The sequence below is a fragment of the Cebus imitator genome, unplaced genomic scaffold, assembly GCF_001604975.1.
Source record: "Cebus imitator isolate Cc_AM_T3 unplaced genomic scaffold, Cebus_imitator-1.0 Scaffold329, whole genome shotgun sequence".
Classification (NCBI taxonomy): domain Eukaryota; kingdom Metazoa; phylum Chordata; class Mammalia; order Primates; family Cebidae; genus Cebus; species Cebus imitator.
In genome coordinates, this window is record NW_016107644.1 from 64,615 (window position 1) to 80,379 (window position 15,765).

The 15,765-nt window shown below is 47.7% G+C and overlaps 1 protein-coding gene across 2 annotated transcripts in view; it reads left to right on the top strand.

Moving 5' to 3' along the window:
- The window catches only part of LOC108286797 (TBC1 domain family member 22A), a 284,858-nt gene that overhangs the window by 13,020 nt on the left and 256,073 nt on the right, over positions 1-15,765 (top strand). Inside the window, exons 3-4 of one of the 2 annotated variants that reach the window (XM_017504853.2) lie at positions 1,524-1,652; positions 5,022-5,084. In XM_017504853.2, coding sequence (XP_017360342.1) covers positions 1,524-1,652; positions 5,022-5,084 — 192 coding nt within the window. The other variant, XM_037730079.1, reaches the window with a different exon arrangement.

The window sequence follows — 15,765 nt, forward strand, 5'->3', positions numbered from 1 at the left end:
AAAAAAAAAAAAAAAAAAAAAAAAAAAAAAAAAAAAAAAAAACAAAAACTAAACATACACCAATATTATGACCCGGTAACTCTACTCCTGGGTATTCAACCATGAAAAGCCAAAGCGTATGCCAACAAAACTCTTGTGCAAGAATATAACAAACCCCAAACCGGAAACAGCGCACATGTTCATTGACAGGTGAACCTTTAACAAACTGGTGGATCCATACGATGGACACAGCTAGGGAAAGGAAATTGCAGCTGATTCATGTAACTTGGAGGCATCTCAGAAGACGCTCTGCTGCCGAGCGAAGGAAAAGCTTGCGTACAGTGTAGGTCCTGAGTGACTCCATTTCTAGAGAGTTCTAAGTCAGGCTCAGCCATGCACAGTGACGAGGTGAGCGCCTCCTTGGCCAGGGTTGGGACAGGCTGCTAGAGGGTACTGGGAAGCCTACGGGGGCGGGAGAATGGAAGGGTGTCTGTATCTTCCTTGGAGTAGGAGTTACATAGCTGGGTACCCTTGTCAAAAGCCACCCAACTGATTGGCTAAAATGGGCACACTTATTTTATAAATTAGAGTTGGCCATTTATATCTGGAGGTTTTGCATCTGCAGATTCAACCAACTGTGCATGGAAAATATTTGGAAAAAGACCCAATGAAAAGTAATAATGCAACCAAGGTTAGTATAAATAACAACACAGTCTAACAACTGTTTACGTAGTATTTACCCTGTGTCAGGTGTCATACAGTATTAAAGTACTCAGGCAGACCTGCATAGGTTACATGCAAATACTACGACATTTTATACAAGGGTCTTGAGCAGCTAAGAATGTTGGTATCCCCCAAGGACACTTAGGGGCAACTATATATTGTCAATAATGTCAAGTTAAAAAGTAGAAACAAGGCAAAGAAAACATGAAACCCTGGACCGTCGGGACCAGGAATCAGCTTCTTCATGACCTCCTTGTGCTGGCTGGCCCTATCTGAGGTCAAGTCCCCTTTACGTACTGGGACGCAGCTCTCACAGGCCCACGAGTGTTTGAAGACAGCAGCACATTTACGTACACATGTATGTGTGTATATGCGTGCATGTATACATGTATATGTGTATATGTGTGTGTGTGGTTGCTGGTAGAAGACTGTTGAGACTTTGGAATCCTTCCTGGTGTATGAGGCCAACAGAGAAGGGCTTGTCTCATCACGCAGCCCTGCTGTAGAAGGGCCTAGGGCTCACCTGCTGCAGAGCCTGAGCGACTCCTGTCCGGCTGAGTGAAGAGGGCCTGCACTGGGAGGCTGCGGACGCAAGCCCTGGCCCCTTCCTCAGTGCTGTCGGGAGTGCTGCCTGCGTGGGGTTCAGCTGGCTGACCGTCTCTGTGTGTTTCTGTTTTCCCACAATTTGTGCTCCCCTTTGTATCAGATTTCAGAACGTCACCTTCAGGTAGGGTGCAAGCCTTTTTAGTTCGCACTTCTCATAGGGACTCCATGAATTAACTATGACCTTGTATATTGTTTGTTTTTTATTTCTCACCCAGGGTTACCTTCCTGCCAACGTAGACCGGAGACCAGCCACTCTCCAGAGAAAACAAAAAGAGTATTTTGCATTTATTGAACACTATTACCATTCGAGGAACGACGAAGTTCACCAGGACACGTACAGGCAGGTGGGAACCCTTTCTCTCTTTCGTGTGTTACCTGAAGTACTTTGCTTCCGTGTGATTTATAGGAGGAAATGTTTTTATCAAAACCATGTGGAGTTGGTCAGAGTTAAAGATGCAGGTCCCTGATTAGCTCACAGATTTTTCTTTTCTAATAAATTGTAAAACAAATAATGGAAAATTTCTTCCAATAGTACTACCTTGCTTGTCTTCAGTTCTCTCTACAAAAGTAAAAAAGAGTATTTTAAATTGAGGTTGTAAAATAAATGCCTTGGACTCCTGCGACCTGCCTTAGGGTGATGGTGGGAGTTTGTGTCATCGTGAGCTGCTATCTGGTAATAAAAGGCCATTTCTGAAGGCCCAGGCCCAGGCATCAGGACAGAGAGGTGGCATGGGGGCTGCTGACGCTGGGTTCTTTGGTCCAGCTAGGGACATGATACCGACCCAGGAAAGGTGTGTTAATCAGCTTGGGTTTGTGGGGGACACATTTCAGACCACAGCAGAAGGTGCAGCCAAGTTACCATTTTGCTATTTAGTTTAATATAAAATGTGTCTAATTATAGTTTCTTAAATAGTCAGTTGACAGATGATATCCATAATGGGAAAATACTTAAAATTGATTTATGATTCACAGTACATCCAGAATTTGCTGTTAGAATAGCTCTTTGAGGACCGTATAATTCTCATTCTCTTTGTAATATGTGAAAGGTCAAAATGGTAGTTCTTAATTGGTACTATTGTCTCAGATATCTGAAAGCAGCTTCTGGGTTTCCCGAGGCATGCCAGGAATATCTCCCTCTGCAAACCCTACTTCTAGGTGAAGGAGCTTTGCCACATTTTCCCCTCTCAGACGTGGGATATCCACATCTCTTTGTTTTATCTGTTAAAAAAAAAAAAGTCCAAAGATACGCCTTACCTCTGTTACGTAATCAAAGATTCTTTAAGTTAAATGCATTCCTGGTCAGCATCTTCCAAGACAGATGGGACACAGGGCTGTAGGAGGAAAAGTGACTTGCTTAGGAATGAGGCTGGAGCAATGGCTGCCTCTGTTGCCTTCCTGGCCGGAGCTCCCACTGGCCTGTGGTGCCTTCTGCCTGGCACCGGGGCTCCTGGGCTGCACTGGGCCACCACCCAGTTACTCTGGGAAACTGACTTGATACACAGATTACTTTGGATTTGCTTAAGGAAATATTAGCTTACCTGGTCTCTTTTGCCACTGCACCGGTTTTAGGAAATTAATAAATTTGGCATTGTTTTGAGTGCGTTTTTTAATGCATTTTAATTTCAGAAAATGATTTCCAAAGGATGACACTAGCATCTATCTGCGAGTTTTACCAAGTGGAATTCTGTTCCGAGTTTTTGAAGAGAAAGTTAATTACGCACAGGCTGCATACATCTTTATTTAGTTACTGTGATAGGTAATAAAAAGATTCCATACTATTGTGAATTCCCACACTGTTTCTACATTAGTATAGATGAGACGTGTGCTGTAACGCAGTTGTTTTTCCTCCCTGCCTAATGCTTCGAGGCCTCTTGGAACTGCGCCTTCTTTCTCGCCATCGCCATTTCAGGCAGAGCTGGGCCCGATGGGGTTTGGGGACCCTGGTTTCTCCTTGCTGTCCAGTTGGGCGTTTGACCCATGGACTGAGCCTGACTGGCGGTCTGCCCCTGCACACAGGTGGAGGCAGTAGGAGGGGGTGGCTTCGGCAGGTTCCCCACTTGCTTTCCATCCTTCTTCATCTGATTTGTATGTGCTCACTCTTCTGCTGAAGATGTTATGTCAAAGCCGCGTGGAGAGCCGTATGGAGTCAGAGTGAAATATTGGTCTGGTCTGCCTTTTCCTCCCTCAGTCAACTCTGTTGTGGTCTTTTTCCTTTGTGCCCAGTTCTGTGTTTGATGGGGGCAGGCGGGATGGAAGGAGGGGTGCACAGAGCCCTACCTGCTCAGCCTTGTGGAGGGCCGTCTCTCTAATGTTGGAGCCTCTCCTGATGATGGGGAGGATGGCAGGTGTGGGATCTGGTGGATGCTGCCTTCTCTCCTTCATAAATGTGTGACAGGATCTTTTACGTAAGGGGCTGTGCTGGCCCTGGGCATGTAGAGGTGGCTCAGACCTGGTTCCTGCCCTGCAGCAGCTTATGCTGCTCATGCTGGGGATGGGTGTGTGTCCACACGAGTGTAACTGTATGGGAACAGACAGCCCTCCAGGACTCCCTGATGACAGACCTGGGCCCTTATCCCTGCTGGCACCTGGGCTCTTGCATGTGGCTGGCTGCAGTCCTTTGGCTCTGCCTCTCTGGATAGAGTAGTGCCACTTCTGTCTCCTCCATGTCCCCTCTCCCTCCTCCTGGTTCCCCCCTTCGTCCCCCTTGTCCCCCCCCCATCTCCCCCTCCTCTTCAGTAGCACTGCTGCTGGCAGGCCTCCTTTGGCCTGCATCTCAGATGTGTGTGCATTTCAGCTTAATCCATTTGGCTGTTGACTCACAATCTTACTTGATGTTTACCAGTAACCTTTGAGATACTTGGAGCGGCCGTTTTGTCGACAAGGAAACTGAGGCCCGGCCACAGTGTGGTAAATGGCAGAGTGACGGTGTCCCAGCCTCCTGGGTGTGAGGGTCCTCTGTGGGGATGTGCAAGGATGGGGTGAAATGAAATGCAATTGTAGCGTCTCCCTTGGCATGAAAATGCGTTTATCTTCCCTCAGCCCACTGGAGCCACTGTCCCGGACAAACGGGAGTGTGGGCTAGTACGAGAAGTTCGCGTGGGATGCTGGGAGCCAGCTCGAGCTCACAGCACTCTGGTTTGGCTTCTTCTGGGGCACAAGTGTCCTCTGCAGTGTTGGGGACTTCATTATAACTCTCATGTCAGATGGTGGCCAAGCAGGAACCAGCTGACACTAACTGAGTCTTTCAAATGCTTCCTTTGAAAAATGTTCTAGATTCCCCCAGGACTTCATAAAGTGGAGAAAAATGTGGCCTCTGTCCAAGAAGAAGCTGTCGCAGCTGAAAACTTGTCAACTATTGACGTACTTGAATTGCTCCTGTGTCAGAGGCTGAAAATCGATGTTTACTAATTGCTGTGGCTGATGTTACTAAGCATCCGAGGCCTGCTCTGTTCCTCATCACGCAGCAGTGGCTGCTGGGCGGGGACAGTGTCAGGCAAGCCTGTCACCTAGGACTGGGCGAGCTGTTCAGAGGGAGCAGGCTTTGTATGCCTCCTTCGGGGGAGATCGTGGTAGCGTAGAGAACGAGAATCCTCGAGGAGAGAGCAGGGTAAAGGCAGGGGAAGGACGTCCCTCAGTGTTGCTGTTTTAGTCATAACGCTTGCAGTGTGTTTGTTGTCATGTAACATACATATCTGTTTCTCCTGCTTCTCCAGATCCACATAGACATCCCTCGCATGAGCCCTGAAGCGCTGATCCTGCAGCCCAAGGTGACAGAGGTAAGAAGCTCTTGGTGGGAGCTTGCCTTGTTGGGAGTGGCTCCCAGGCGAACTGCTGCTGCGCCTGGCCCTTGTGTTCACAGTTGCTGATGGGACGCTCATTTGTTCTTTAAATATTTTTACTGTATAATATTGTCACACGCCAAAGACTGTATGTAATTCATATGTGTGGATGTATGCACTCATGATCCACTGCCAGATTTAGGAGCTAGAACGCCATCATTGCTACTTAGCTGCACACATGGCCATGAACTCAGGCCTGACCCAGAGCACTGAGGCTGCCGTGTACCCCCTGCTCCCCTTGAAACCCCTACCTGGATGACACTGTCTTGCCTTTTAGGTTTACGATTCTTTGTGACTTTCATTCATGTCATGTGACAGTAGGAACACAATGTGTGAATTTAATTTGGGTCTTCTGGAGCTGCATCACTCTTTCTCTAGTCTGGTCTCTGCCTCTTGTTTTTTCATTCATTCATTCATTCAGAGACTGAGTCTTGCTCTGTCACCCAGGCTGGAGTGTAGTGGTATGATCTCAGCTCACTGCAACCTACACTTCCTAGGTTCAGGTGACTCTTTTGCCTGAGCCTCCCAACTAGCTGGGATTACAGGTGCCCACCACCACGCCCAGCTAATTTTTGTATTTTCTATAGAGATGGGGTTTTGCCATGTTTGCCAGGCTGCAGTAAGTTAACTTTTAAAGAAGCTATGATTTATAATCAATTAAGAGGAAAGCTTTGAAGAAGAACTTTTTATTTTCTACATTTGTGATGTCACTTCTGTTTTCTGTCACTGCCACATTCACGTAGATCTGCGTTGTGTTGGGTTTTGCCCCAGTGTTTAGGTGGTCTTCCCTTCATATTGCACCCTACAAGTAATTTAGCCTCATGACGTCCTGCTGCCTGTTGTGGGCATGCACCACCTGTGGGTTTCCTCTTCGCCAGGAACTGGGCAGTCCCACCCCTTGCTCTTCTACATAGTTCTCAGAGTCATTTTGCCAAGGTCTTTCACTTGTGTTTTTGTTTTTTAGATTTGTTTGGTTTATGGTTGGAATTGCATGGAATCTTTCATTGCATGGAAAGTCAGGGGTCAGAAAAGACAATTTTTAGTTTGGGAGAGTGGATAGCTTTATGAAATTAAATATTCATTTTCATGAACATGCTAGTTCCTCTTTTAAAAGTCATTTTTAATGCTTTTCAGTGAAGTTTTCAAATTTTCTCCCTGAAGGGTCCTGTACAAGTGTTACCGGTGGAGGGTGTCCAGGTTCTTGGCAGCTTGAACAAAGAATTGGACAAAATGCACAAACAAGGCAAGGGAAGAATGAAGCATGAGATTTATGGAACAAGCCTGGGCAAGCAGCTCAAGGGCCTGGTTACACAATTTTCTGGGGTCTAAATACCTTCTAGAGGTTTCCCATTGGTTACTTGGTGTACACCCTGTGTCAATGAAGTAGTGGCCCACGATCAGTCTGATTGGTTGCTTTCTGCAACCAATGAGAGGCTGAAGTGAAGTTATAAAACACCCCGTGCAAGTGTGTGATGGGTTGCAGAAAGTGGCCAATCAGAGGCTGAAGTGAAGTCACAAATTTACAATGTTGTGCAAAGGAAGACCTGGCCTGGGACCAGCCTGATTGGTTGTTGAAGGGGATCAATCAGAGATACTTTCAGTTTTTCATCTGCCATGCAGAGAAGGGGTGGGTTGCCTCTGATTCTTTTGTTACCTGGGCTTGAAAGTGGGGTTTTCCTTTTGATTTAGTTCTAAGAAGTTGGTGTGAATTGGCCTTAGGTTCCTGCCTCCAGACCCTATTCTCCTGCCTCACATGTTTTATTAGATTTATTCTTAGTTATCATTTTTTTCTTGTTATAGTAAATGTTCTCTCTTTAAAGCTGAATTTTTTTTATTGTTAGAAATATTTTGTTTTGCATGTTGATTGCTTCAGTAAATGTACCTTTAAGCTTTGACATTTCTTGTCTGTGCAGTAAGTCTGTTAAAAAAATCCAAGATTGTTAAAGCGAAGTACTTAGAGATTATAGAATACAAAAAGAGAAAATCAGTTTCCAGCAGTAGTCATTCTGAGACACTTCTCTTTGATTGTCCTTTTCAGCAGTTGTGCTAATCATATCTGGAAAATGAGGTGATTTATTATAACTTCCTTTTTACTTATGATTTTTAAAATGGGAAATAGAGTCTGCCACAGGACCTTTGGTGTATTCTGACTTACTTTTTCCTACCACTTGACACATTCTTTGTGCAGCTGACCTCTCAGGCGCTTCCGTCTCAGAGTGTGGACACTGAGTCGCGTGCTAGTGATGGCAGTTGGTCCTCTTGTCTGTGACCTCCTGGGCTTTGAGCTGTTGCTTTGGAAAGCCTCCCCTGTCAATTGAGAAAAACAATGAGACCACTCTTAATCATTTTAGGAGGTTTATTTGTCAAAAGTAAGGACACACGCCTGGGAGACAGGTCCATGCCTTTCTCCCAAGATGATTTTGAGGGCTCTGAATTTAAAGGGGAAAGGGCTAGATATTGAGAAGTACACAATTTTTCATGTAAGAGGGAGATAGAGAAAAATAGTCGTTCATGCCTTTGTCTGGCTCAGTCAATCTGCATTTTTTTTTTTTTTAAACCTAAGACACAGACAAATGGAGCAGAGGAAAAATGCAGGGAATCTGCACTTTACGTAAGATAACCTAGACAAAATGGGGAACAATCAGATACACATTTGTGTCTGGTGGGCTGGGGGTGACTGTACTTGTAAGGATAAGCTATCCATTTGCCTTGCTGTGGTGACACCTTAACAGAAACACCGTAAAAGATCTTGCAGCTCACTAGGAATTTCCTTGTGGGCAAAATAAGGGGGAGGCATGTTGCTTCATCTTGTAGCCATCTTATCTTTGGAACCAAAGGGATAGGCAGGTTTGCATGCCCCAGTTCCCAGCTTGACCGTTCCCTTTGGCTTACTGAGCTTGGGTTTTCACGATTCGGTTTCCTTTCACACCCAGTCGGTCTTACTCAGCTCCCACATGGTCTCCCCGGGGTGTTGATGCTCTCCGGGACCCAGCTCAGCAAGGCTTGCAGAGTGGATCAGCCTGGAAGGTAGATGGGCTGGCTTCTGGGAGAGCCAGGCTCCTGCAGGCTGGCAGAGTGTGAAGAGTAGGTCACCTGAGCACGGCCTGTGTGTGTGTGGAAATGAAATGATAGGCAGAGGACTTCAGGAGAATATTGAAATGTGTGCCTTGGCCGGGCGCAGTGGCTCATGCCTGTAATCCCAGCGCTTTGGGAGGTCAAGGGGAGCAGATCAGCCGAGGTCAGGAGTTCCAGACCAGCCTGGCAAACATGGCGGAACTCCATCTCTATGAAAAATACAAAAATTAGCTGGGCATGGTGGCGTGTACCTGTAGTCCCAGCTACTGAGGAGGCTGAGGCAGGAAAATTGCTTGAACCCGGGAGGCAGAGGCTGCAGTGAGCTGAGATCTCACCGCTGTACTCCAGCCTGGGTGACAGAGCGAGACTTTGTCTCAGCAGGGAAAAGAAAAGTCTGTCTTGTATTGGCCAGTAGGAAAAATTGAGTTATGGTTTCTGGCATGGTAGAGGTGTAGAGGTTAGATGTGAATACATCTACAAGTGATGGCAAATGTGTAATAATCGTGGCTTCACAGGATAGAACTCTATTACTGTCTCCACATTGTCACCACATTGGTTGCTCCTCTGTGCTTGGCTTTGACCTCATGGTCCAAGGTGGCTGCCTTAGCACTCGTCATCACATTTGCATTCCAGGGATAATAAGACATGGGACGAGAAGCCGTACCCCCAGCAGCTGCTCGTAGCACTTCCACTGTTTCCTGCTGGCTGTAACTCAGCCTGTCGTCCGAAGCAATGTGGTTGTACTTAGCTGTATGGATCAGGGAAAATGTAAGTTTGGTTGTTTTGGTTATGTGCTCCCCTAAAGTTTGGGCTTCTAATAGGAAGAAGGATTTCTGCTGTAAGCATCCTCCCAGCTCCCTGCACTGTCGATACATCCATTTATCCATTCCACGGGTGACGGCTGGGTCCATGTGGTCAGTTTCCGCTTTCCTTCTCTTCCTCCTCCTCTCCTTCCGTCTCTCCTTCTCTCCCTCCTGTCAGCTTTATTGAGGTTCAATACAATTCACCTATTCTAGGTATATAATTAGATGTTTTCGCAGCTGCGTTCATAGGTGTGTACCAGCTCCCTAATTTGCGATGTAAACATTTCCGTCAGTCTGTGAGGTTCCCCATGTCCCTTTGCTGTCCATCTCCTCCCCCCACCCTTCCCCTCGACAACTGCTAATCTGCTTTCTTTCTCTAGAGTTCTGCCCTCTTGTAGAATTTCATATAAATGGAATCACACAAGCTATAGACGATGTAGTCTGTGTCTTCTTTTACTTAGCATCGTGCTCTGGAGGTTCATGCATATTGTTGGAAGTATCAGTAGTTCACTGCTTTTTTCTTGCTGAGTAGTATTCCGGATGGGCATACCATAATGTGCCTGTCTGTTCACCAGTTGACGGACACTGGGGTTCTTTCTAATTTTTGCTCATTACAAAAAAATTTTTTTTTTATCTTTTTGAGATGGAGTCTCACTCTATCACCCAGGTTGGAGTGCAGTGGCAAGATCTTGGCTCACTGCAACCTCTGCTGCCTGGGTTCAAGCAATTCTCCTGCCTCATCCTCCCAAGTAGCTGGAATTACAGGCGCCTGCCACCATGCCCGGCTAATTTTTGTATTTTTTAGTAGAGACACAGTTTCACCATCTTGGCCAGGCTGGTCTTCAACTTCTGACCTTGTGATCCACCCACCTCAGCCTCCCAAAGTGATGGGATTACAGGAGTGAGCCACTGCGTCCGGCCAAAATAAATTTTCTATGAACCTTCATGTACTAATTTTGGTGGGGAAAGCAGACAGCCTGGTCTCACTGCTGATTTTAAAGGGGAAAATTACACCATTGACTTGTGATTTTAATCTTTAAAGGGAATAATTTTAATCTTTTAAATATTTAAAAATTACTTAAGATAAAATTTTAATCTTTTAAAGGGAAAAATTGCACCATTGACTTGTGATTTTTATCTTTATTATGTGAAGGAAGGTGCCTTGCTCTTAGTTTTAAAATCATAAATGGCTGTGGAGGTTTATCAGATCCTTTTTCCTCCCATTATCTGAGGTAATATGTTTTTGTTTACTTGATCTGTTAATGTAGTGAATTTTATTAGATTTTCCCAAAGCCAGAATGACCCAACTATATATTCCTGAAGTAAATCCAAATCGGTCATGACGGATGTTTAAAAGCGCGTTGTAGGAGGAAGCTTGTTGGGCCCAGCGTGCGAGGCCACACTGCAGGATCAGGTTTGGTAACACGTACCATGCTGCCCCACGTGGAAGCCAGGCTTCTCTTGAATTTGAAAAGGGCTTTCTGACCATTATGCCCTGACGTGTAATACTCTCAGTTGCGGCGTTTTCTCTGGCAGTAGTGACCCTGTCATACTTTGTGTGAAAGTATCGTTTATTTTCAGTACTTACTTCTTTGGATATAATGAAACCTCTGTGTTTTGCTAACCCATCGAGACACCTGACGTGGGCACAGAACGTTGGCTGTAAATTAACGTAATTGACTGGGGTGAATATTGAGTGATTCACACACCAAATGTGGCGTTACTGCTTGTTTTAAGAGGGTTCTGCCTATTAATTAGGTTGTGAACATAGAGTCGGTAGTTTTGGTGTACTCGGTGTGTATTTTGTGTGATACAGGGTTGCCTTTTAACCCATCTTCTGGATTTCTACAGTTTGATTTTGGTTCCATTTATCAGGTGTTAAAATTCTCGCGAGGGGAATGTTGCTTGAATCATGTTTTGGAATCTTGAGTTGTAAATCATTTCTTCTTTATGAGCCTACCGGATTTGAGGGCTGTAAATCCACAGGTCATCTCAGTAGAATTCTGTATTTTGTTTCTCTTCTCACAGAAATTATCTCCGAGGAGCTTTATATGCTGTGAAGTCACATTGCGGATGCATATGGTAGAATTCTGATATTTTAAAATTTCCGAAATCAGATTTTTTATAAGTTAATGTGAGCACAGCAACGTTTTCAGTTTCAATATGTTTCCCTTTTTAGCATGCACAATCCCTCAGCGTCCTGTGTGCTGCACTGCTGGTGCTCCCGGCCTGCCTCGGAGGCATGCGGGTGTTGGTTGGGTGGACACCGTGAAGACAGAGCCCCCTAGCAGGGGACCTCAAGCCCCTCCCGGGAGTTCTGCAGGAGAGTGCTGCTGAGGCTTTTAGGGAGAACCTTTTTCTTCTGAATTGGCATGTGTGTTATGGCGCTCAGCTTTCTGAAGTTGGGCAAGCAAACTGGCAATGCTTCTCATTTTAAAATTTCTTCAGCCCTGGTGGTAACCAGTAGTAGCAACCGTGTTTATTATTGTTGAGTATTACCTGACTTGCAGAAAGGATACTTTGGGAAGAGTTTAAAGTCTGTACTACTTTTAATGAATTTCCACCCTCCAACAAAGACATATCAAGAATGTGACCAGACCTTTAGTAGCTGGTCATATCCAGTGGGTATTTCTTGTTTGAAGCATTTCAGATTATTCTGTGTTGTTATTAAACACAGCCACATCTTAGGGCATCCTTCCTTTATGGCCCTTTGCTAGACAATATCAGTAGTTCAGGACAGCTGGCTCATTGGAATGGGAGTCACTGTCCTGGGACAGGGCCCCGTCATGTCCGCTGCCTGCTAAAGCAGCCCTTCCACTGAGCTGACTCTTCACCTCCAGGAAGAGCCCAGTGTGAGTGGGCACATTGCTTTCACCTTTCCTGCGGCAACTGCAAGGAAAACATCTGGATTACTGACACACAAGGTTGTAAGTGTTGTGATTCCCTGAAGAACACCAGCAGACACCTGGTGGGCAGGTGGATGACCCGGAGACTCAGATGTGCCTGTCCTCAGCAGCGCTCTCTTGGAGTGAGGGGTGAAGACAGACGGGCGTGAAACGCAGGGAGGTCATGTGAAGTTGTGAGTGAAACCACAGTTGGTGTCCTGCCGACTCCATTCCAGGGCGGATGAAAGAATTGGAGAAGACAGCCCGAGGAGGGGCGTGTGGGGCATGTGGATCTGGAGGGTAATGCCAAATTGCTGGGGCCGCCTCACTTCCCTGCTGTGATTTCTTTATTTCCTGGCCCAATTGGGCCGTGGACCCCTCTCTGGTGCACTTGGTGTCTCTGTGGGTCTTTTCCTCAGGGGACTTTGCAGCCCAGCCTCATGCCCTGCAGGGTGCACAGACCTCGGTCTGGTTGGTGCCCGGGGCTAAGGGCCGAGGTGAAGTGCAATGGCACAGGTGTCCCAGGCTGCAGGCGAAGGGGCTCCCCTTTGAGAACCCACAGGATGGCAGCAGAGCGGGGTCAGCCTGCAGGGGCGGCTGCACTCAGGGACACTGTGGACCGGGACCTCTCCCTGCATTGAGCCAGACTGGTGCCTTCCCGGCAGTGATGGCTGCTCTGGCTGGCTAGGCTTCTTCTCGGAGATTCGTGGCTCAGTACCTCTGGCTTTTGCTGCTTGAATTTGGGGACCTGTTGGCTCTCCCTGGTTCGCTTCAGTGGACTTCCAACCTAGCCCTTGCCTTTGGTCACTGCCCTGAGGCTGAGTCTAGAGGGTCCAGCAGTGTCCTGAGGGAGTTTGGGGAATTGGGCTGTGTCCCAGGGGCATGGGGAGACGGAGAGGCCCCCTCAGTGAACTGCAGCTGCCGGGTCTTTCCCGTGCTGCCCGGCAGGGTGAAGAGCAGCAGCAGCACACAGGAGCCTTTTTCCTCTGAGCTGGGCCACTGCTGCCAGGCAGCCTCAGTGGCGGGAAGAGGAAAGGAATTTCCTTTAGGAGAGTCTTACCTGACTTCATTTCTAGCTGGGACTGTCTAACGCAGCAGTGGGGGCACTGGATAGTGGCTGGGATTGAGGGGTGGCAGGAACTCCCAGCAAACTGGGGAAAGCATCGCTTGCTCAGAGCTTGCTGGGCAGCTGCCCAGTGCCTCGCTGCCCATGGATGCACCTTCAGAGGAAGTGGCGCACTTAGCTTTACCCCCTCAAGTGCCACCCTCTAGACTTTGACAATACCGATTTGGAAAAAATGATATGAAATCTGTCATATATATATGTACGTATATATGTGTGTATGGAGATATATATGTACATATGTATGTGTGTATGGAGATATATATGTGTATAAATATATATGTATATTTACCGTTCTGACAGCAAAAGTTTAGAGCTGGCTCCACGCAGTTTTTGGAAAAAACAAAAAGGGTCCGATTATTTGATGCAGGGCTTGGAAGTCCCACAGCGTGTGTCCCTTGTTGTTGGGGATGGGACCTCTTCTTCTTACAACAGGGTTTCAGTGATGTCTGATGTGTGGCGAGCCCATTATGGTGAACATCACACGGCCAGGTACTTTCCGGGTACCCTCGGCGGTACCGTCTGAATGCGCTCTTGGCCATGAGTGCTTTCCTGGCTTGCCTGATGGTGATTATTAGGATGAGATGTTTTAAAGCCTCTGCGGCTTTCAGAGGGGGACAGTGGGGACCCTCAGATGTCACAGTGCAAATTAGGTGATTTGGGACGGAGTTTTTAAAACGATACTAAATAACTTTGGGATTAGAACTAGTTTTTGCCATTTCAGAAAACCAGTATACCTCATATGAAGTGATTTAAGACAAGATAAAACGGATGAGTCAGTGAAAACAACAGCAGTCGCAAGGAAAGGGAACCCCAGGCCTCGAGAAGTCCTCTTGTCCTTCCTGATGGAGACAGTCATCCTGTCAGCTGGCCTCACAGCTCACCGGCATGAAGAGGAGCTCAGGGTCTGTGACTGTCGCCTCTGCTCAGAGCCTTTAGTGAGCAAGTTGGAAAAGCAGCGGATTGATTCGGGTCTGTGCATGGTGTCCTGAGCTGTCATCCTCTGGGCCAGCCTCCTTAGCTTCCAGCCCCTGCAGCCAGCCCCGGGAGCCAGAAGAGGAGCCTGCAGTCAGCTGGCAGGCTAGGGGCAGGCAGGTCCTCTGGGGACTGAGCTGAGCAGGTCTCTCAAGGTGGACACTTGAGGGCCAGAGGTCCCAGAGGTTGGGGCCAAGGAAGCCTCTGGGGCATGGCCAGGGACGTCCTGAACTTGGGGGCCGAGCTTCCCCCTGCCTGCTGGTTTCCTGCAGGCTGTCCCCTAACCTGTGGGTAGGCGGGAATCAGAGGTCCTTCTCCATCCTTCTGGGGTCGTGACCTTCCAATGTCCCCAGGCATTCTCTGTTTATGGAATGTTTTTTCCATGATCGTAGGTGGTGGGGATTTTCTTCCTCAGAGTCTAGCATTTTAAGAGAGGTTCCTGTCTGCCGTGTTGCAGGGATGGCTGCTCCTTTTGCACTTTTCTGGTGGGTAATGGGAGGTCCCGCAGCTGGGGTGAGTCGAGCTAGGGTGAATTGCAGGCAGGTGGGGCTCACATTAGCCTCTCAGCCATGTGTGGGGCAGCTGGGACCGGGGACCTGCAACCTGCGTTTGGCTTAGTCCAGGGTGGAGCCATCTTGGTTCTTGGTGTGTCCCCAGCACAGCAGTGATGGGAGAAAGGGCGGCTGCAGGAAGTTCAAGCAAGTTACTTACCTTGTCTTCCCTGCTGCTACCCAAAGAAATGTAAATTGTAGCTGTTTTCTTACTTTCTAAATTAATACCTATCGTTATAGGGGGATAAGCAGCCAGGAGGTGAGTGTAGATCCATAATTACATGAAGAACGAGGAGAGCCTGCCCAGAATAAATGTCGGGGAGGGGCTGCCTGGCTCTGCGTGGTTTGTTGGTTTGTGGCAGTGATTTCATTGCGAGGCTGGTGTACACTCAGGACAGCTGAGCTGCTGGGGTGCCGGCCTTCTACAGTGGGGGACGGTAGGCCTGGACATAGCTTGCGGGCCGCACATCCCCGAGCAGGAAGCACACGCTCAGGCCTCCTCTCAGTAGCAGGGGCTCGGCACCCATGGCAGACACGGGAGCACGCACCGTGTGTTTCATCTGGCAGGGCCTCTGCAGCCCACATCCTTGGCTTGTGGCTAGGAAATAGGAAGGCTTTTCAGAGAGAAAAGAAACAGCTCTCTACCTACGAGTCAAGTCACTAACGAAAGGCCGCACGTTCCATTTCTCAGCCGCATGGAGTTCCCAGGTAGACCCTGAGCTGTTTCCCTGGCTCATGGCTGTGTGTGGGTGAGTGTTCTTCTGCGTGTGTGCTCTTGTGCACGTGTGTTCTTTTGTGTATGTACGCATGTGGCTCTCTGTGTATGTGCGGGCTCTTTCCTGTACGTGTGTATATGCGGGCTCTTTCCTGTGTGTGTGTATATGTGCGCATGTGCTTTTCACATGTGTGTGTGCTCTCCTCTGTGTGTGTGTGTACCCATGTTCTTTTCTGTGTGCACGTGTTCTCTGTGTACGTGAGCTCTTCTGTGTGTGTGGATCTTTGCACTTATGCTCTTCTGTGTGTGTGGATCTGTGCACGTACGCTCTTCTCTGTGTGTGTGGATCTGTGCACTTACGCTCTTCCGTGTGTGTGGGTCTGTGCACTTACGCTTTTCCGTGTGTGTGGACCTGTGCACTTACGCTCTTCCGTGTGTGTGGACCTGTGCACTTACGCTCTTCCGTGTGTGTGGACCTGTGCACTTACGCT